Genomic DNA, 22,988 nt, shown 5'->3' on the forward strand with positions numbered 1-22,988 from the left:
TCCAAGTGAGAGTGACTAACAAAATCAAAAAAATGGGGGACCCCGTGGAGGTCAGGGTCCCTGGGCACGTGCCCTGTGTGCCTGGTCGGTAGTCGGCCATGATTACTACAAAAATAGACAGCTGGCTAGACTAACTTCCCAATCAACATTTATTTTCCTGACATGGCTAATTGATTGACTGCCACGCTAAAACTATGCCACATCTGTGAAAAAACTAAAATCCTTCAGGGAAACACTGTCTCACACACACACACACACACACACACACACACACCACAATGCTACAGAAAGAGAGAACATCCATACACAATATCAACAGATCCTCTGATTGGTAATAACAGGAGAACTGGTAAGACCAGGGTTGGTCAGCTGTGGACAGTTTCCAGGCGTTGGAAAGTGACATTGATCAATTTATCCTTCTCATGTCACAGCTTCAGTGGTGTATCATATAGTATCTTAACTGGTTTTGAATTGCTAATAGCCACACTGATACTGTGCACTGACTATAGTCTCCAATCAGCTGTGCTGTATATGGACATGCAGAAGTGTGTGTTGGTGCTCCCCATCCATGAAGGTGAATGTGTCTACAAAGGTAGACTGAAAGCAAAATATTGCAGAGTGTGTGTGTCTGTACGTGCGAGTGAATACAGCATCCCATAGTGACTTGGAGGTGGCAGCCAGACAGACAAAATGTGGCTAGTTTAACTACGTGGCCGGTCCAACACAACCACCACCGGGACCAGATCCCACAGATAAGCCTGTCTTCTCCCTCCTGCGGCCGGCTGCTTCATACAGAGATGCCAGACACAGTAAACAAAGAGTCAACGCTGTACAGTTCCAGGCAGCACAGGAATAATGTGTCCATTGTTCTGTCACACACACACACACAACCTCCCTCTGCTCTTCAGCGTTACCCATTCATTAACAGTGTCACTATTGTTTTACAGTGTTTCACACCGAAGCTGCTGCGGGGGTGCTATAAATATCTCCCGCCAACCGTGGCGCCCATGGGAGCCAAATCCCTGAGCCCAGCTTCACATAAATACATCTTCCTCCCTCCGTCCGTCACACATCTGTCTCTCCCTCCTCTGTCATATTGTAATGACAGCCAAACTATGCAAATGTAGCTTTAGCGTACAGACACGCTGCCACAGGGATGTGCACACATCTATAGATGCAAATCAGCGTGTCTATCATGTGCACACATTATGCAAACTATGGTGCCCAACCCAGTCCTTAGAAAGTTCTTAGAGAATGGAGATCCCCGGGTGGAAGACAATCTGGCCAGGGATGTATGGAGGAAGCAGTTAATGCTCTACAGCGTTAAAGGCGTGTGTGGCTGCTAACGGGCATCTGTGCCAGTCCAACGCCTCATTGGGATCGCCTGAGGTGGCTCAGATCTGACTTGGGAAGGCACAAGAGCGTGTCACAGAAGTGGACAGTAGTGGTCTCTGCCTATGTATAGTGCTAACTCATTTACATTGCAAACAGTGTTTCTGGGATAACATCTATGACCAATACAAATATGTCAGTTAAGGTTAACAAGTTCACACGATATGGAAACTGAGTAGGTGTGTCTCACACACAATGTTGATTCAACCAGTGTGCCCCCAGTGGGAGGTTACTGAGGAGATCCCACCATAGAGGAGGTTATAAAGAACCTGTAAACTACATGAATGCATTTTGTTTCCCCCGAAAACCCAAAACAACGATAGCCCTGCAGGGTAATCTGGCTAATGAGATTAGAGGAACGAGATTTAAAAAAAAAATCACTATGACTAAACATGTCACCATGGCCACTGACCAGACTCTGCCTCTCCTCAAGTCACCCACAACCCAATGACAACAGGCTGTCAATCATTCAACAAACAACAGGAGTGCCACACTCCAGACAGCTGTATATTCAAACAGACAGGGAAATGCCACCGGAGGAGAATCATTTTGAGACAAAGAGAATTGTTTGTCAGTTTCCTTGATCACACACACTATAATCTGACGTGTTTTATATGTGTTTGTGCCAACCACTCAAGAAACACTTGAATTTCAAAAATGTTACACTACTAAAAGTTAAGGAATAAAGACACTGGGAATTAGCATTGTGGAAAAATCACTCCCGTTATACCACTGTTTCACAGTGAAGTGTGTCACACCATGTGAAGTAAAACAAAAGTGAAACAGAAGGATTCATTTTGGGGTTTCCCCAGCTAACTGGATATGGCAGCCAGTGTGACATCAATATGGCATAAAGAAACAGTCTTGTAAGACATAACAATGATGACATAAGGATGACTACATGACATAAAGATGAATAGATGAGGGTGACTACATGACATAAGGATGAATAGATGAGGGTGACTACATGACATAAGGATGAATAGATGAGGGTGACTACATGACATAAGGATGAATAGATGAGGGTGACTACATGACATAAGGATGAATAGATGAGGGTGACTAGAGGAAATGCTCAAACTCACCTGCAGTAAGTTGACTCCCTCCCCCTTTTCACCAACTAACTCAGGAGAGCACTGAAGACGCCAGGTTCACTGAATGGTTTGTAAAGGGTTTTATTAGCAAAATAAGGGAATGAGTGTACAAAGGCTCCCCGTCTGTTGGAGAACACACAAACAGCTGTGGCTGGTTACAGACAATAACCATGCGTTTGTTCCCCATCCATTTTTACTTTACAATTGTGATTCTGCAGTGATCGCAGAGACAAGGTCCCCGAAGCCACCTTAAATAAATCTTAAAATATACAGTAAAATTTGACTCCGATTCTGTATGACTCCTATTCTGTAATTCCACAGCATAACGTAAGCTCCTTGACCTAGCTAGGGTTCATATTGGATATGGTGTACTGTTAAAAACCACATCCCTTTGTCAGTATGGGACAGCCTGTGGGCAGGGCTGTGTTGGTCACCATCGAGACACACATACACACCTTTGGACCACGGGGAATCTCGCCACTAAATTGGTTGGGAATGTGCACAAAAGATTGTTAATATCCCTCAGGAAACGTTTCACCTTTTATGTTGGAACGATTTCAGCTGGCAAATGTTTTTTTTGTTGCAATTTGGTCAGTGACTGCAGAGAAAAAGGACATGAGCTCAAATAAAATCCTTTTCCCCTAACAATTGGGGAGAGAGAAAATTTATATTTTCACCAAAAGGCAAGCTTCCTTTTCCAGAGAGGGCTTAAAAAAGGAACAAACTAAATAAAACAAGCTTGCTCTTCCAAAAAAGAAAAAAGTGTGAAAATGATTTTACAACGACACAAACATCCAACACAAATGTTTTAACGCTAATTCAAAATGTTCCAAGACAAAAACATAAATAAATCCGTTAAAAGTGGCATATAGTACAGCAATGGTCCATAATTGATTCTCCCCACTCAGATTCTTGTGAACTTCTCCCCGAAAACGCACATTATGCTGGCTTTTCACCGCCTAGAGAGAGAAAGAGTGAGAAATAGAGAAAGAGTGAGAGATAAATAGACACCATTAGATATTATTGTATGCTTGGGGGTACAAAAGGCCGTTCCATTCAAATATCCTTAAAATATTGTTTGACCATGAAATGATCATCTCCCAAACATCTTAATGGAGCAGAACATTTAATTAGGCTCCCGAATGAAGAGGGCCTTGATTTGAGCTGATTAGATTTAACAAGCGTTTGATCATGAAAGGGTTAAACTGCATCTGAGGCAGCCTGGAAGCAGCGCAACTTGGAACAAATCAAATACGTCAACTGATTTTAAAACGTTTGAAGTTGGATGCCAGTCGTCAGGAGGTGGAGATACACACGACAACAAGAGCTCCTGTGGATAACTTTCACCATCTGGGAAAGCTAGCATACTAGTTTAGCATACTGACTATGTGGATAATACCGTGCAGCCTTCCCGAAACCGGCCTTGGCTATAACTGCAGCATGCTTGTGTAACGGATCTCAGTGTGCTGCTAACAGTTTGGCTTCCTCCACTCTCCCTGTCCCCATACTGGGCTCGAACCAGTGATCCTCTGCTTCGCAAACACACGTGACTCCCACCTTGACAACGTACCAACCGTTTGAGCTATCGAACTGGTGGCTGCGACATTTGAAGCTCGCTGTGGATTGAGCATACGTTATGTTTGTAAGTCCTCAACACTGGCACTGTGAGCACTCATGGCAGCCACCAGTCAGACATGCGCCCTCAACCATGTAGCCCCAACATCGATCCCCCAGCACTTTACACATACGAACACAAGTTCACAGGTCTGCAGTGCGTGGGCAGGGCTATGTTGCACAAGGAGAAGCGATGAGAAGGGAGAGAGAGGGAAAGATTGATGGAGAAAGGGAACGGAAAAAAAGGTGCGCTCACCAGAAATCTTCCATCGATCAAATCCAGGTCTTAGAAGAGCCCACAATCCTTCAGGTTGTTCTTGATGATGACGTCAGTGACGGCGTCGAAAACAAACTGCACGTTCTTGGTGTCGGTGGCGCAGGTGAAGTGGGTGTAGATCTCCTTGGTGTCCTTCCTCTTGTTCAGGTCCTCAAACTGACACTGGATGTAGGCCGCAGCTTCCTCGTATGTGTTGGAGCCTGGCCGCAAGACAAGAAAACCCCCACATTTCTAATGACTTTCCTCATAAGGCGTAATCCCAGCCTCTACTTCAGGCATTATCACTATGTCATGAATTGATGTCAATAGGAGACGAAGTGAGAATTCAACTGAAGTGCAAGACAGTGCATCAAAGAAACATCCTCACTGCATTTATTTTTAGCTAACTTAACATGTGTATAATATCTGAACAAAGGGGGAGGGGTCAAAATCAAAAGTAACAGTCAGTATCTGGTGTGGCCACCAGCTGCATTAAGTACTGCAGTTAATCTCCTCCTCATGGACTGCACCAGATTTGGCAGTTCTTGCTGTGAGATGTTACCCCACTCTTCCACCAAGGCACCAGCAAGTCCCCGGACATTCCTGGGGGGAATGGCCCTAGCCCTCACCCTCCGATCCAACAGGACCCAGACGTGCTCAATGGGATTGAGATCCGGGCTCTTCGCTGGCCATGGCAGAACACTAACATTCCTGTCTTGCAGGAAATAACGCACAGAACGAGCAGTATGGCTGGTGGCATTGTCATGCTGGAGGGTCATGTCAGGATGACCCTGCAGGAAGGGTACGACATAAGGGAGGAGGATGTCTTCCCTGTAACGCACAGCGTTGAGATTGCCTGCAATGACAACAAGCTCAGTCCGATGATGCTGTGACACACCACCCCCAGACCATGACAGACCCTCCACCTCGATCCCGCTCCAGAGTACAGGCCACGGTGTAACGCTCATTCCTTTGACGATAAACGCAAATCCGACTATAAACCCTGGTGAGACAAAACCGCGACTCGTCAGAGAAGAGCACTTTTTGCCAGTCATGTCTGGTCCAGCGTCGGTGGGTTTGTGCCCGTAGGCGGCGTTGTTGCCGGTGATGTCTGGTGAGGACCTGCCTTACAACAGGCCTACAAGCCCTCAGTCCAGCCTCTCTCAGCCTATTGCGTGCGGTCAGTCTGAGCACTGATAGAGGGATTGTGCGTTCCTGGTGTAACTCGAGCAGTTGTTGCCGCCATCCTGTACCTGTCCTGCAGGTGTGACGTTCGGATTTATCGATCCTGTGCAGGTGTTGTACGTGGTCTGCCACTGCGAGGACGATAAGCTGTCCGTCCTGTCTCCCTGTAGTGCTGTCTTAGGCGTCTCACAGTACGGACATTGCAATTTATTGCCCTGGCCACATCTGCAGTCCTCATGCCTCCTTGCAGCATGCCTAAGGCACGTTCACACAGATGAGCAGGGACCCTGGGCATCTTTATTTTGGTGTTTTTCAGAGTCAGTAGAAAGGCCTCTTTAGTGTCCTAAGTTTTCATAACTGTGACCTTAACTGCCTACAGTCTGTAAGCTGTTAGTGTCTTAGTGACCGTTCCACAGGTGCATGTTCATTAACTGTTTATGGTTCATTGAAAAACATGGGAAAGTGTTTAAACCCTTTACAATGAAGATCTGTGAAGTTCTTAGGGATAGCCCCCTTTTTTTCCAATATTCGCCTAAAATGACATACCCAAATCTTAAAAAAAAAAAAAAAAAAAAAAAGGTAGAAGTGACTCATGTCTGTTGAACATGTCTGTTGAACATGTCTGTTGAACATGTCTGATGTCTCCTGTTACAACACTGATGCGGTGGAACATACAATATGCATATGTTCAGTAACTACAGTATATTACCAGCGCTATATGTTTATATGAGATCCTCTTTCCACTCATGTAGAAATTCAATTATATGTGTTCAGGTGTGCAACTGAAAGAAATCATTGAAAATGTACAGAAAACTCCAGCGATAAGTCACACACAATTCAGTTATCCGCAATCATTCTATAAAACAGTCTACCATGGCTGGTTGGCTGTGTTACTGTACCTGCGTATTCTGGGTAACAGATAGTTAGAGGACTCTTCTTGATCTTCTCCTCAAACAGGTCTTTCTTGTTAAGGAAGAGGATGATTGAGGTGTCTGTGAACCACTTGTTGTTGCAGATGGAGTCAAACAGCTTCATGCTCTCATGCATCCGGTTCTGGGGAGAGAAGAAGGGCAACATTGGACAATAGCTTTTGTGGGGCTTCGAGCTACAGGCCTTCATCTGCACTGATGTGGAAAAACGGACAGGTGAAAGCAAAACACCTGCTAGGACGTCCACCATATTGATTTATCCTATGTTTTCAGATCAGTACAGATGAAGGAAAGGAGTTGAGGAGAGAATGCCTCTTTAGACTATCGAGATATACTCAGAAACATGTTTGGACTCGTAGAGACAGTTTCACAGACCCAGAATGAAGCTTAGTCCAGCACTAAAATGCATGTTCAATGTAAATATTATATTGAGAACGATTTTTTGTTCAGGATTTGGCTGGTTTCATACAGATATACAGTAGTCAAAAGTTTGGACACACTACTCATTCCAGAGTTAGCTTTATGGAATAATAGTGAAGAGATCAAAACTATGAAATAACACATATGGAATAATATAGTAGTATAGTATATATAGTACATATAGTATATATAGTAACCAAAACAATCTTCAACAAATCAAAATATATTTTATATTTTTCAAAGTAGCCACTTTTTTCCTTGACAGTTTTGCACACTTGGCATTCTCTCAACCAGCTTCATGAGGTAGTCACCTGGAATGCATTTCAATTAACAGGTTTGGCTTGTTAAAAGTTAGTTTGTGGAATTTCTTTCCTTCTTAATGCGTTTGAGCCAATCAGTTGTGTTGTGACAAAGTAGGGGTGGTATACAGAAGATAGCCCTATTTGATAAAAGACCAATTCCATATTATGGCAAGAACAACTCAAATAAGCAAAGAGAAATGATAGTCCATCATTCATTTAAGACATGAAGGTAAGTCAATCCGTGAAAGTTCAAGAACTTTGAAAGTTTCTTCAAGTGCAGTCGCAAAAAACATCAAATGCTATGATGAAACTGCCACAGGAAAGGAAGACGCAGAGTTACCTCTGCTGCAGAGGATAAGTTCATTAGAGTTATCAGCCTCAGAAATTGCAGCCCAAATAAATGCTTCACAGAGTTCAAGTAACAGACACATCTCAACATCAACTGTTCAGAGGAGACTGCGTGAATTCAGGCCTTCATGGTCGAATTGCTGCAAAGAAACCACTACTAAAGGACACCAATTAGAATAGACTTGCTTGGGCCAAGAGACACGAGCAATGGACATCAGACCGGTGGAAATCTGTCCTTTGGTCTGATGAGTCCAAATTTGAGATGTTTGGTTCCAACCGCCGTGTCTTTGTGAGACGCAGAGTAGGTGAACGGATGACCTCCGCATGTGTGGTTTCCACCATGAAGCATGGAGGAGGTGATGCGATTGTGTGGGGGTGCTTTGCTGGTGACACCGTCAGTGATTTATTTAGAATTCAAGGCACACTTAACCAGCATGGCTACCAGAGCATTCTGCAGGGATACGCCATCCCATCTGGTTCGCGCTTAGTGGGACTATCATTTGTTTTTCAACAGGACAATAACACAACACCTCCAGGCTCTGTAAGGGCTATTTGACTAAGAAGGAGAGTGATGGAGTGCTGCATCAGATCACCCAACCTCAACCCAATTGAGATGGTTTGGGATGAGTTGGACCGCAGAGTGAAGAAAAAGCAGCCAACAAGTGCTCAGCGTATGTGGGAACTCCTTCAAGACTGTTGGAATTGCATTCCAGGTGAAGCTGGTTGAGAGAATGCCAAGCGTGTACAAAGCTGTTATCAAGGCAAAGGGTGGCTACTTTGAAGAATCTAAAATATATTTTAATTTGTTTAACACTTTCTTGGTTACTACATGATTCCATGTGTTATTTCATAGTTTTGATGTCTTCACTATTATTCTACAATGTAGAAAATAGTAAAAATAAAAAAACACTTGAATGAGTAGGTGTTTCCAAACTTTTGACTGGTACTGTCCATGTACGGTACTCTTATGTAATGTCCATCGTTGGACAGGAACTCACCATCTCCTCATCTTCAGCCAGCACCAGATCATAGTCGCTGAGCGCCACACAGAAGATGATGGCAGTGACACCCTCGAAGCAGTGGATCCACTTCTTCCTCTCTGACCTCTGACCTCCAACATCAAACATCCTGAGGAGGAAGTGGCGGATAATGCACCAGACAATGTAAATGGAGGATGTTTCCATGCATGTCACACACAGGACAAACAACTTTATTGGCCATTGGCCACTAGAGAAAACATAGAGCTGTGGCCTAGGGCTCTGGGTTTAAGTGTTAGATGGTTAAACAGGCCACCAGGTGGAAATGACAGAGAATACATGCATTTTTCTTTTTTTGGAGGCTTTTCTGTGTTGTGGAGAGATGGTATACAGTAGAAATGTTCAACACAGAATAAAATATTTAGAAAGTAGGGTATAATTTTTTGTAGGGTATAAATGGATACACTTTGTTAAATGTAATGTTTTTGTATTTTAAATAACATATTCTTGTTTATACCCTTACCAATTTGCACTTTGAGCTGTATAACCCATTAACGCAACCCAAGGGAACAAGCCCTAACAATGTCCCCCACTTTGTGAGCCAGTTTTCACCCATTGGAACAGACGGCTGTGGGGCTCTAATGTACTTAGATATGGTTTGCGTTGGAATGGCTCCACATAGTTCTCTCTGCTGAGTTGCACTGAGTGGCTTGGCTGAACAAACTGTTGAGAACGAGCATTTTTAAAGGGCTTGCTATTCGAATAGGACGTGGAGTGGGGGACAGACGTGATAAAACAACTAAATATGCAGTGTTGGGGAAGCTACTCTGAAAATATAGTTTAGCAAGCTACCGATTACTTCACACTGGAAGAAGTTAAGCTACACTAATGCTACCATTAAGGAAAATATAGTTTACTTAACTTAAGTTACTTTGACTGTGTAATTTAGCCAATTTAACACAAAAACGGTTTCAAGTGACAATTAGGCAGGTATGATATTTTTTGTGCAAAAGAAGTAGTGTGCAGTTCCAGTAGTTAGCTACACCGCTACATGGTAAAGAAGTAGTGTGTAGTTCCAGTAGTCAGCTACACCACTACATGGTAAAGAAGTAGTGCAGTTCCAGTAGTTAGCTACACCGCTACATGGTAAAGAAGTAGTGTGTAGTTCCAGTAGTCAGCTACACCACTACATGGTAAAGAAGTAGTGTGTAGTTCCAGTAGTCAGCTACACCACTACATGGTAAAGAAGTAGTGTGTAGTTCCAGTAGTCAGCTACACCACTACATGGTAAAGAAGTAGTGTGTAGTTCCAGTAGTTAGCTACACCACTACATGGTAAAGAAGTAGTGTGCAGTTCCAGTAGTTAGCTACACCACTACATGGTAAAGAAGTAGTGTGTAGTTCCAGTAGTTAGCTACACCACTATATGGTAAAGAAGTAGTGTGTAGTTCCAGTAGTCAGCTACACCACTACATGGTAAAGAAGTAGTGTGTAGTTCCAGTAGTCAGTTACACCACTACATGGTAAAGAAGTAGTGTGCAGTTCCAGTAGTTAGCTACACCGCTACATGGTAAAGAAGTAGTGTGTAATTCCAGTAGTTAGCCACACCACTACATGGTAAAACAGTTCACTACTGAAAACACTACCTAGATTTGAATTTAGTTGAACTACCACCAAGCTACTGTAAAATGCAGTTCAATTACTAGTTGAACTACATGTAGTTCACTAATCCCCAACACTGGAAATATGGGTATTGACCAGTGAGCCAATCGTTCCCCTTTCCTCTCTGGCATCAGCCAATGGAACACTAGAACAGATATGATTCACTGCTGATGTGGTATGGTCAGCTCTGTCATCCAGTCATAATGAAACCACTGGACTAAGGACATGTCTATGGGTTTGAGTGATTCAATACACACAGTAGGGAAGTAGATTGAGTTATCCTATTTAAAGTAGGGAATATGACTACACTTAAAAAGGGATTTGGAGGAAGTGCTCACTTAAAGTGGAGGTCCTTGAAGGTGAAATGTGTCTCCACAATGCCTGTGGTTTTGACTCTAGTCCTCAGGACATCCTGCTGGGTCGGGATATAGGTGGCTTGGGATATCCTGTCCAAATCGTTTAAGTAACTGGAGAAGGGAGGGGGAGAGAGAGAGAGAATGTTTAGATGGGAGTCAATGCATCCAATACACATACTTCAATGGAACAATAGGACAATAAGCTATTCAAATAATAAACAGATCTTGTTTGGCCATGAACCATGTCTGCTTCGATATCTTGAACTGGAAAAAACGAGTGACATTTTTTCCACTCTCTTCCACACTATCAGTGCCCCCCTTCTGTTGCCTCAGAATGGTCCCTCATCCAATATTTCCACAAATACACCCCCCTAGCTCAAACAGCCTACCCTGTATTACTCTTCCAAAAGATTACGGCAGCAGTAATTACACACGACTCAGCAGCACTGGTGTTTTAACCCAAACAAACAGCAGAGATCGGTGTCAGCAGCCTCGCTGTAGAGGCCGGTCGGCAGGCTACGTGACGCTGGTCTGTGTCTCGCTCTGTGTGTGTGGTAGCCCTGGCCAAAAGGATTCTGGGTATTGATTTGGAAATGGCCAGCAGCTGTTCCGTTCCAAAACAAGGTGGAGGGGTTTCTCATGGCACACCGCAGGGGCTGCCCCTCTGGTGACTTCACTGGCTTATGGAAAGGCTGTGGCACAATGCGGACGAAAAAAGAACAATCACTTCAGAAAAAGAACAACTGAATCGAGGGAGTTGAGCTCCAACGCTGCCCACTGACAGAGGGATTTGGACATGTTTTCTAGCTCTGCTGTCTGTGGTGTTTTGCTACCAGGGTTTGGTAACCACAACACCCCTGGCCAATCTGCTGTTAGACAGCTACATGAGCTAAATGCTAAGGTCAAGGACTCAGCAGACACGCTGCAGCCTGCGTGTTACAGTCCTGCTACAGGGGTGACACCCCCACACAAAACAAATATTGACAGTCTCACTCAAGGTTGAAACACCAAGCGGACTGGACTGTAGGCAGTAGAGATGTCTGCCAGAGAGTGGGCGGGCATCTGTAATAAATGGACTGCTCAAGGCCTTTGGTTATCGCAGAGGAATGAGAATGTATTTACTTCCAGCAGAAGAGAATTAGGGAGGAAGAGGAACTGCAGGAGCTGTGTGTGTGTGTGTGTATCAGACCAAGCTGAGCAGACTGTGTGAGCAGAACAAGGTGGTGTGTGTGTGTGTGTGTGTGTGACCCACTATGCTGCAGAGTCGTTGAGCTGGTACTCTCGTGAGCGGCTGAAGCAGGCCTGTACCCCCCCGTCCTTCCACAGGCGTTTGATGACCCCGGCCAGCTCCGCCGTCATGAAGCCTTCCTCTGCCGACCCCGCCAGCACAAACAGCTGTCTCGCATCATCCTGGGAGAGAGCAGTCCGTCAGTACAACCATCACTATTACCATCAAACCGTCACCATCAGTTCCACTGTGAAAAGCATCCCTACCATCATAACCATCATTAATAATACTGCCATGGCATCAGTGTTGGGCATGTGATTGGGTGTGTTTATAGTTGTTTATGTTTATGTGTGTTTATAGTTTTAGTCAGAAGGCTTTGATAAATGCAATCCATCATCATCATCATCATCATCATGTCTAGCCCACTCACGGCTCTGGAGGCATCTCCAAAGTCGATCTTGAGTCGTCCCATGGCTCGGATGACGGCGATGATGGACTGGATGGTGTTGCTGTAGACCACAGCCCTGTACTGTTTACACTCCTCCTCCGAGTAGCCTGCCTCGTGGATGATCCTGACACACGGGACAGAGGACACAACTACAGTCAACCATCATGAGGAACACGGAGCAACACGACACAGTCAGTCACCATGAGGAACATTGAGCAACATCAGTCAGTCACAAGGAGAAACACTTTCTGTTTTTGAGAACAAGTTCATTTTTATTAACAGCAAAAAATAAGACCGAAAAATAGCAGACCAATAATCCCCAACACAATGGCAACCTTTCCATCATAAAATGACAGGGGAGAAAAAGCGAACATTGATAACAACACTATCCAGGTAACAATGTTTACAGCATCTGAATTGAATGGGGCACGAGGACAATAACAATGACTCATTTCTGAGAACTGTCCCCACAGAAGGGCAAAAACAATGCTTTGTTTTGATTGTGTGGCAGATATTGCATCTGGAAGAATGGAAGGATATACTCACTTCATCTGCTTGACTATTGTGCTCTTCCCCGACTCACCAGCACCTGAGAGAGAGAGAACACATTTACCAAACCAGTCAAAGCCTATAATTTAACTAATTGCAATTATGCAATAAGAGCGATGTGTTCCGAATCTGCAGTGGAATTTGAAGCCAACACTGACCATAATTTATATTGCCTGGTATGGGATTACACTGACATACTGAAAAAGAAAAGTCAATTGTAAAGAGCTACTCATTACAGGCCATTATCCAACCCCTTTTGAAATGGACCATAGTGGAGAACCCTGAGGTGGTCAAACACACTGTTCATTTCCCTTCCTGTGTTTCTGTATTGACGTCTCTGACCCAAAGCGTCGCTCTGCAGCCGTCCGGTCGATACAGACCCTCCCCACCTCTCCCTTTATCGGCACATTTCAACAGCAGCACTAACACAGCATTATGGAACTACCTACTGCAGCAGGAACCAATGACCCATCTCAGGCAGCGTCGCAAGACTGAATGAGCAGCACCATAGCAAAACACAGTAACATTCAGAGAGTGCAGAGTGATGAGTGAGTGTGTGCGTTGGGATGGGAGTACAGTGAAGGGACAGAGGTGAATACATTATGGTCCTCAGTATTATTGCAAAGGCCAAATCACAGGCAGTACATTCCTCCTCATCTACATTAACAGCAGTGAAGCATGCAGCCTGCAGTAGTTTCCAGAAACCACTAACACACCATCAACACAACGCTGCTATCAGCCAGTTAATATCTGGTCATTGGGTCTTTGTACATTACATGAGTTAGTTGTCAGCTCTGATATACCACCAGTTGTAACCAGTGTTTTCCTTAAAGGGCCTATGAGCACATATTGTGTTACTTCAAGATGGTACAAGCCTTCTATATTGAATTACACATTACTGACTGATAGGCTGTGTAAACCACTCACACATGAGGACAAGAGCCGGGAGGGTGGACACTAAAGCTAGCAGCCAATGAGTGTGAGGCGGAGAGGAGATTGACATGGCACTACTCCTATGACAGAGGCAGGGAACACAGAATAAGCGTTGCTTGGGCCTGGCTGCTGCTAGGGGCTCCGTGCCTCCGTCACACTGCCATGGCAACCGGATTCGTTACCAAAGACATCTCAGCGCTCGCCACACGGTCACCTGAGGAGGATTAGGGGTGGTTGTGTAGTGATGGCTGATCTCCATAGCCGGGCATGTATTATTGATAGGCAAATGTCCCCAAACTGCACGCAATGTCCCCATAACACATAAGTAGAGGATGTGTCATGGAGATTGACTAAGCCAGGCCCCTCCTCGACATAATGTCCACCGGTGGGTTTTTCCACTCAGGGACAGTCAGGCTACTGGGAAATATGGGTTGTCCCTGAAAACAAACATGTTGTTTTCACTTGTTCCGTGGGCTCGGCTCGGACACAATAAACACGGTCAGAAGGGGAACTGTAGCCATGTCAGTCTAAATGCAACTACCAAAGTAGTATATAACATTATAATACAATGTTGTTGTTACTAGTGTGATTAAAATTCTTTACTGTTTATTCAGAACTGTCCAGGCAATACTAACACCCATCTGAGTTGTCAGGAGGAAGCTAGTTCTGTAACACCCAATCTTCCCATCTCGCAAGACCCAGCTAGTATTGCATTACAGCAAGACAACGAGCACATGCACGCCACACACACACACCACGTCAGGGCTTCTCGCTGTGGCAAGTGAAACGTAGGGGCGTGGAACTTTCCCTAACGCAGAAGAGAACCTGAAACCAACATGTAGAAGTGAATCCCTGTGGACAAGCCTTTCTCCAGAGCCTTAGAGCATGCTGATACAGAGTGAGTGTGTGAGAATGTGTGTGTTTTAACAGTGTGCACCCCAGGCAGGTACCTCCTACTGTTCAGCCTAATTGGAATGGCTTTCACCAGAGGACAAATTGTTTTAATTACATGTCACTGCTGTGGCCCTGGCCCCAGAGAGGAGGACTAACATGTCTCATTGCTCCGGAGCCAAACAGTCACATGTGCCACTAAGAACCCAAGAGGGACTACGAGACAGCAGACACACGTGCACTGTAACACACACGTGCACGCACACAGACACACAGCATTGGCAGCAGGTAAAGTCACCTCCCTCCTTCTGCTAAGGGCCTCAGTGCCAAGGCAGCGACACAACACAACATTCTACTCCCTACCACACACTGGCTGGCTGCCTCTCAATCTAGAATAAACATACCCTCTTTACAGGCTGTTGTGTGTTCACTGTACCCTCCCTCTAGATATGTTTTACTGTCTGACCGACACACACTTGATTTGTCAATGGAACACAAAACCGTGCATAGGGTCAACAAAATGTACACTAGCAAGTCATAGGAATAATTATTGAATGATAATCTCCAAGGTACTGTTCCCTTATGACATTTCTTTAAGTAAGGCAAACAAACGCTCCAGTCTGGACTGACTGACCTTGCTCTGTCCTTCAACTCTAAAGTTACTGGGGTGGGGCCACACCCCTATTACATCACTAAAGTCTAATGGCCCTGATTTGAGCCACATGGGCCATTAAAGAAAGCAAAGGCTGAAAAGTGGACCTCATGGGCTGGGACAGACCGAGTCATGTTACCCACCCACAATTTGATACACCCATCAAAGAGGCAGACCAAAACCACAGCGAGGCAGCTGCTTTCTGGCGGTTGGGAAAATACTATTTTAAGAAAAATTGTTGAGGCCTGCAAACAAAAAAATGGCCGTTTACAGAACAGTACTTCTAAATGCCACCAACCATCCAACCCATCTCTCCTAGAACTTCCCCCAAGGTGGTTTTCCACAGAGAGTAAAGAGGACATGCATGTCGACAATGAAGGAACGTTTTACAAAGAGTTGTGGTAGGATTGGCTACAATCAAGTCTTCATTCCAAATGACAGCTCTGTTGCATTTTAATCTTAAGTGATGATTAAGTTGGAGCTTTTATATAATACCAGGGTGGGGAGAATCGCTTTGGAGTTCCTCCCACTCTCTCAGAGCTCAGTCTCTCTGCCTGTCCCGGAGTTGAGGGCTTTCAGATCTAATGAGCCGAGGGGTTTTCTGTCTGGGTCACCAGAAGAACCAGGGCACGTCCTGCCTGGGGTTCAGTTAGGCTGGCCAGGGCATACAGTCCTCTGGGAGAGGGGGAAAGAGAGAGAGAGAGGAGTGAGGGCCGGGGCTGAGAGAGAGGAGTGAGGGCCGGGGCTGAGAGAGAGGAGTGAGGGCCGGGGCTGAGAGAGAGGAGTGAGGGCCGGGGCTGAGAGAGAGGAGTGAGGGCCGGGGCTGAGAGAGAGGAGTGAGGGCCGGGGCTGAGAGAGAGGAGTGAGGGCCGGGGCTGAGAGAGAGGAGTGAGGGCCGGGGCTGAGAGAGAGGAGTGAGGGCCGGGGCTGAGAGAGAGGAGTGAGGGCCGGGGCTGAGAGAGAGGAGTGAGGGCCGGGGCTGAGAGAGAGGAGTGAGGGCCGGGGCTGAGAGGGAGTGAGGGCCGGGGCTGAGAGGGAGTGAGGGACAGGGCTGAGAGGGAGTGAGGGACAGGGGACAGGGCTGAGAGGGAGAGAGGCAGCGAGGGACAGGGCTGAGAAGGAGTGAGGGACAGGGGACAGGGCTGAACGGGCTTACAGCTGGGCCTGGCTCACTCTCCATGAACCACATTAGTGGTGCCACATTAGCTGTCCCCATCCCTCGTTACCATCGGGAGCTGTTGAGCCTGTGAGTGACTCACAAGGGAACCCAGGAAGTTACAGTAGCATTAACCCATCAGGGAGTCATGTAGCGAAATCAGCTGGATACATCTGTCCACATCTAGATCAATGGATAATAGATTTAGGAAACAAACTACATGCAGGCCGATACTTTACTGGAAGTGACCAGTAACAGCAGGAGATCTAACGGGACGGTGCTGGAGAAGTGGAAGCTACTGAATTCCTCATAATTCATAAGAACCTCAGTTTACAGGAGACCTACATAGCTCACCAGATGTGATAAATGACATGGTAAAATAGCAGATACAGTGATAACCTAGGAATTGCTTGTTTGTTTATTTGAGAGTTATTACTACAAACTTGGTAACAGGTAATTAATTACCATGTGTTGAACTATTTGAAGTACAAGAAAGACACATGATTTCCTATCAAACATCCGGGAAATACAAATGGAAGCATTAGTACTGTAAAATAAAGTACTACCCATAACGCTTTACATAAAATGTTACACAGACCACCTACAGAAACCTCTCGACACCAATGTGGTTGGGTGTAGTCGGCCTAATAAAGACAAGATGTTGCTTGTACAGACTTGACAGCATACACCCAAACATTCAAAGCACTCCTCATACGAATGATTGTTCCTCTGACAGCAGGATGCCGGTATACTCCGCTGACAGACTGCTCATTATGCTGTGTGTGTGTGTCAAGTTTTATTAGTCATATAGGATACACGTGGTATACACTGGCCAATGAAATGCTTACATGCAGGTTCCTTCTGGAGAATTCAACAATTGTTTTGTGTTTGTGTGTGCGTCCTACCGTAAGCCACCCCCCATGAAGTCCACAGCACAGACATGGACAGCCCATCAACGCCACCCAATGTAAAACATGGATGCTTGACGGTTGGTGTCCTTGAAGTGATTTAGTAGTTAATATTCACCACCGTTTCTGAGGTGCTGCCTGTGCCGATGTATGCCCCATCAGCGTCACTGATATGGTTGTGACCTCTTGACCAGGATGTAATTAAACAAAGTATGTTTAGTGGGGGAGCTAGGAGGCAGATGAGAGGAATTGAGACTTTTGTGACAGAAGTATAGTAACAGAAAAGACTAAATATGTAAGCAAACAGAAACCCAAACATCTTCCTCCTCAATTTATAACGAGTGTTGGAGTTTAGACCTGATCTAGTACATTCCTTCCTGTTGCTCCTCTATTAGCATATCTCACGGTCATCTGACGAGGCTGGGTGTGTTACCTGGTTACCAACGGCTGACACAGGAAGCAGGTCAGGGTGCCAACACGCAAACAGGTTTCAATGTCACGCACACAAGTACTGGGAAATTTCTTGCAAGCTCTAACACGCTGACCTTGCGTTGCAAAATAAATTGACAAATACATGTTAGTCAATCATTTCATCTAAACTGCTCACGCGCGTCAACGAACATCTGCATGGCCAGGTGAAAAATCGAACCAAGTTCAAGTTTTGACGTGCTGCAAGTCCCACCTCTCCCATCTCCTCATTGGTTTTTAGGAGCATATACCCACGTGGGTGATTGAAAGATGAACCGCGGTCCACACTCCAGTCAGTGGTGGTAATGCACCTTAAAGTTGGTTGCCAACCGACAAAGTCCGACGGCCACCACCATGACCATATTACTATTAGGAATAAGATGACAAATCATCAGGATATATTATTATTTTTCATTAAAAAAAAGAGTAGCAGCAGCGTAAATTATGATTGTATGTGAGTGTGTGTGTAGTCCATATAAATGTGTGTGCATGTTAATGGTGTTGGAGTGTTAGTGTGTATAGACAGGGGTCAATTCATTTAGTCTGTGTATCCATTCGGTTAGCTATTTAGCAGTTTTATGGCTTGGAGATATAAGCTATTCAGGAGCCTGTTGGTGTCAGACTTGATGCACCGGTACCGCTTGCCATGAGGAAGCAGAGAGAACAGTCTATGGCTTGGGTGGCTGGAGTCTAATGGTTTTCCGGACCTTCCATTCACACCGCCTGATATAGAGATTCTGGATGGCAGGGAGCTCGGCCCCTGTGATATACTGGGCTGTCTGCAACACCCTCTGTAGCACCATGCAATCGAGGGCGGTGCTATTGCCATACCAAGCAGTGACGCAGCTAGTCAAGATGCTATCAATGGTGCAGCTGTAGAACTTTGAGGATTTGAGGGCCCATGCCAAACCTTTTCAACTTCCTGACGTTGAGGGAGAGGTTGTTGTCCCCTTGCACCAGACTGCCAGGTCACTGACCTCCTGCCTGTAGGCGGTCTCCTCATCACCGGTGATCAGGCCTACCACAGTCACGTCATCGGCAAACTTGGTGTTGGAGTCACGCAGTCGTGTGTGAGAACAGGGAGTACGGGGGGGGGGGGGGACTAAACACACACCCCTGTGGGGCCCATGTGTTGAGGGTGAGCGTGGCAGCCTGGGGTCAGTCCGTCAGGAACTCCAGGATCCAGTTACAGAGGGAGGTGTTTAGTCTCAGGGTCTTAAGCTTGGTGATGAGCTTTGAGGGGACGATGGTGTTGAACGCTGAGCTGTAGTCAATGAACAGCATTCTTAGGTATGTATTCCTCTTATCTAGGTGGGCGAGGGCAGTATGGAATGCAATTGAGATTGCGTCATCTCCAGATCTGTTTGAGTGGTATACAAATTGGAGTGGGTCTAGGGTGTCTGGAATGATGGAGTTGATGTGTGCCATAACCAGCCTCTCAAAGCACTTCATGATTACAGAATGATGGAAGTCATCTTAAAATATGGGGATTACAGACTGGGACAATGAGAAGTTGAAGATTACTGTGACTATGCCTGCCATCTGATCTACGCATTCCCTGACAACGCGCCCTGGAATACTGTCCTGACCCGTGGCCTTGCGACTGTTTACCTGATTAAAGACCTTACTCACGTCGGTCTCGGAGAGCGAGATCAACAACCGAAGCAGCAACACGTAACATAGCACCTCTTTGTATAGGTATGTATGATATTGGGGGAGACCTTTTATTTTTCTTATTGATACATTGAACAAAAATAGAAATGTAACAATTTCTAAGATTTTACTGAGCTACAGTTCATGAGGAAATCAGTCCATTGAAACAAATTCATTAGGCCCTAATCTATGGATTCCACATGACTGGGAATACAGATATGCATCTGTTGGTCACAGATGCATAAAAGAAATGTAGGGGCGTGGATCAGAAAACCAGTCAGTATCTGGTGTGACCACTATTTGCCTCATGCAGCGCAACATCTCCTTCGCATAGTGTTGATCAAGCTGTTGATTGTGGCCTGTGGAATTTTGTCCCACTCCTCTTCACTGGCTGTGCGAAGTTGCTGGACATTGTCGGGAACTGGAACACGCGGTCCTCCGTACACGTCAGTCCAGTGCATCCCAAACATGCTCAATGGGTGATATGTCTGGTGAGTATGCAGTCCATGGTAAAACTGGGACATTTTCAGCTTCCAGGAATTGTGTACAGATCCTTGTGACATGGGTCCGTGTATTATCATGCTGAAACATGAGGTGATGGTGGCAGATGAAGGACACAACAACGGGCCTCAGGATCTCGTCACAGGTTCTCTGTGCATTCAAATTGACCTTGATAAAAGGTAATTGTGTTCGTTGACCGTAAGCTTAGGCCTGCCCATACCATAACCCCACCATGGGGCACTCTGTTCACAACGTTGACATCAGCAAACCGCTCGCCCACGCAACGCTATACACGCTGTCTGCCATCTGCTCGGAACAGTTGAAACTGGGATTCATCCATGAAGAGCACACTTCTCCAGCATGCCAGTGACCATCAAAGGTGAGCATTTGCCCACTGAAGTTGGTTACGACACGAAACTGCAGTCAGGTCAAGTGGTGAGGATGACGAGCATGCAGAGGAGCTTCCCTGAGGCGGTTTCTGACAGATTAGGCAGAAATTCTTCTGTTGTACAAACCCACAGTTTCATCAGCTGTCCGGGTGGCTGGTCTCAGACGATCCCGCAGGTGAAGAAGCCAGATGTTGAGGGCCTGGGCTGTCATGGTTACACATGGCCTGCAGTTGTGAGGCCGGTTGGATGTACTGCCAAATTATCTAAAACAATGTTGGAAGCAGCGTATGGCAGAGAAATTCTCTGGCAACAGCTCTGGTGTACATTCCTGCAGTCAAGCATGCCAATTGCACACATCCTCAAAAGTTGAGACATCTGTGACATTGTGTTGTGACAAAAATGTACATTTTAGAGTGCCCTTTTATTGTCCCCAGCACAAGGTGTACCTGTGTAGTGATCATGCTGTTTAATACACCTTATTGATATGCCACATCAGATGGCTGGATTATCTTGGCAAATGAGAAATGCTCACGAGAAATGCTCACTAACAGGGATGTAAACAATTTGTGCTTATGGAAAAGAGAAAATCGTTTTGTGTGTATGGAAAATGTCACTTAATATATGTTGTGTGTATATTTTTGTTAAGTAAATAATTTTGGGAGAGACCATTTTCAAAAGAGTTCAAAATATTGGACGTCACAGGTCTGGGATTGACTTTACACAAACTTTATAATTTCACTCAGAAGAAAATTTGGAGACCTAAGTCGCAGCCTGCAGCAAGACCATAGTACTGGACCTGACTTGCTTCGAATCAGTTTCATCACTCATAGCATTGCAGATGAATGTAGCCTAGGCTCTAAACAAGGAAGAGGCTTATACCATATAACCATACACCACAAACCTCTAAGTGCCTTATTGCTAATATGAAACTGATTACCAACGTAATTAGAAAAGTACAAATAAAACTTATGCTGATATTTACCATTTATAAACTGGGTGGTTCGAGCACTGAATGCTGATTTGCTGAAGAAAATAGCAGGAAATCAAAACAAAAAACACAGGGACAACGTCCTCCAAAAGCTTTCATAGCCATCCACCGACAGGCCTATAGTTTTACAGGCATTTCAGGACAGCCATTCTTGCTCATGGCATCAGTGAAGAATACCCATATTTAAAGAGAAGACACATCCCGTCCTTCTCTTCCCCAATGGAGTGGACGATAGAGCAGTATTTCAAAAACAAATCACTTGTTTCTGTCCAGGGAATGGGCTCCTTTGTTTGTCAATGGAATACCCACGGTTTTAATGGCTTTTAGGTAAAACATATTGAGCAGTAGGCTAAACTCAGAGATAAGTCCATCCACTATTGCAACAACCAATGAGAGAAGCAGATTAATTTAGACATATGTTTATCTAAGCAATGGCGGAATCATAAACAGCATACATCCATGCCTGAAGTAGGAAAAAAGGCGATGAGGTCTCAAACAAATGTTTTGAACATAGTAGTATAGTTATTGCAATTCGTTATTCCAACGGTTTCTGGGCCAATTACCAAATTGGAAACATCATATGCACTCAGCTGGACATAGCATTCAAACACAATGCTGCAGACAGGCGACAAGGTGTCAAATGCTGGAGGATTAAGCCAATGAATATGGCCCAGAGAAACCATTTGTGTTGCTGAACAAGCGTAACAAAGGGGGCTACTTTGTTACAACTGCCTGTAAGGGTGATAACATACCGAAGGGTGGAACTGATGAGCCAGCGTGGACAACGACCTTTGTTCTGCTTATAGGCTAAATCGGAAAATGTTCTTAAACTTTTGTTTTATTAGGTAGTCCAATTTCGCCAATGTGCTTTGATTTCAAGGTCTATGTAAAAGTTGACAATGTTTTACATTTGATGACGACAGCTTGTGTGTTATCCGGAATTGTATGAAATCGTGCAAGAATTCTCAATTCCAATTGTTGCCATTTTGTATATGCAGACCAATTGTATAACGTTATCACTGTAAATAGTGCGTTTGACATTTAGTTAATGTCGCAATCGCAGTTAATATTACAGTTAAGTTCACGGATAACCATTGCTTCGTCCCACAATGTTTCACGTTGCGGGACGAAAGCAAGGACAAGCACTTCCCTTACCGAGAAGCAGTAGCTTGACCTCTCTTGCGGCTTTCTCCCCGTCGTCCCGCAGATTCCTGTCGATCATTTTACTGCGCTCCACCGCCGCCTTATCGTCCGTGCTCAGGGTACACCCCATCCTCAAGCAAATCCTCCGGACCCGAGTGATGCAAAAATATCAAATATATACAGTACCAACATGCACGGGTTAAAAAGCGAGCCGCTGCTCCCCGAGACCCACACACGCCCTTGTGTGAAAGCTATCGGGTCGCTTGGATTAATACTTTTTTTTAAAGATAAAAAAAGGACCACTATATTCCTATGCTTTCAGTCAGTGTAAGCTATTTCTCTCCTCGTGGCATAAATAGTTCTAAATGAAAACAGTTCCACGGCGAATTGCTCTCTCTGTCTCAGCGCGTCCGTCTTTCACTGCCACAGTGAGCTCTGCTCATTCAACTACAATTACCACCAGTTGGCTACACGAATACTTCCTGTTTCAGGTTTTTCTGTCAAAATACCAGCCTGACCTTTGAGTCAATACATTCTGGTTTTTGGA

General features: G+C 45.1%; 1 protein-coding gene across 1 annotated transcript; it reads right to left on the minus strand.

Annotated features, from left to right (window-relative positions):
- Window positions 1–2,551: 2,551 nt before the first annotated feature.
- Window positions 2,552–22,866, minus strand: LOC129865074 (guanine nucleotide-binding protein G(i) subunit alpha-1). Its single transcript, XM_055937545.1, has 9 exons — window positions 22,454–22,866; window positions 12,757–12,799; window positions 12,193–12,334; window positions 11,787–11,944; window positions 10,517–10,645; window positions 8,539–8,668; window positions 6,441–6,594; window positions 4,357–4,577; window positions 2,552–3,445 (listed from the first exon to the last, which is right to left on the minus strand). The coding sequence occupies exons 1-8, from the start codon at window positions 22,569–22,571 to the stop codon at window positions 4,387–4,389; spliced, it is 1,065 nt and encodes a 354-aa protein (XP_055793520.1). The 5' UTR covers window positions 22,572–22,866; the 3' UTR covers window positions 2,552–3,445; window positions 4,357–4,386.
- Window positions 22,867–22,988: the final 122 nt, after the last annotated feature.

This window comes from Salvelinus fontinalis, chromosome 11, assembly GCF_029448725.1.
Source record: "Salvelinus fontinalis isolate EN_2023a chromosome 11, ASM2944872v1, whole genome shotgun sequence".
Lineage (NCBI taxonomy): Eukaryota > Metazoa > Chordata > Actinopteri > Salmoniformes > Salmonidae > Salvelinus > Salvelinus fontinalis.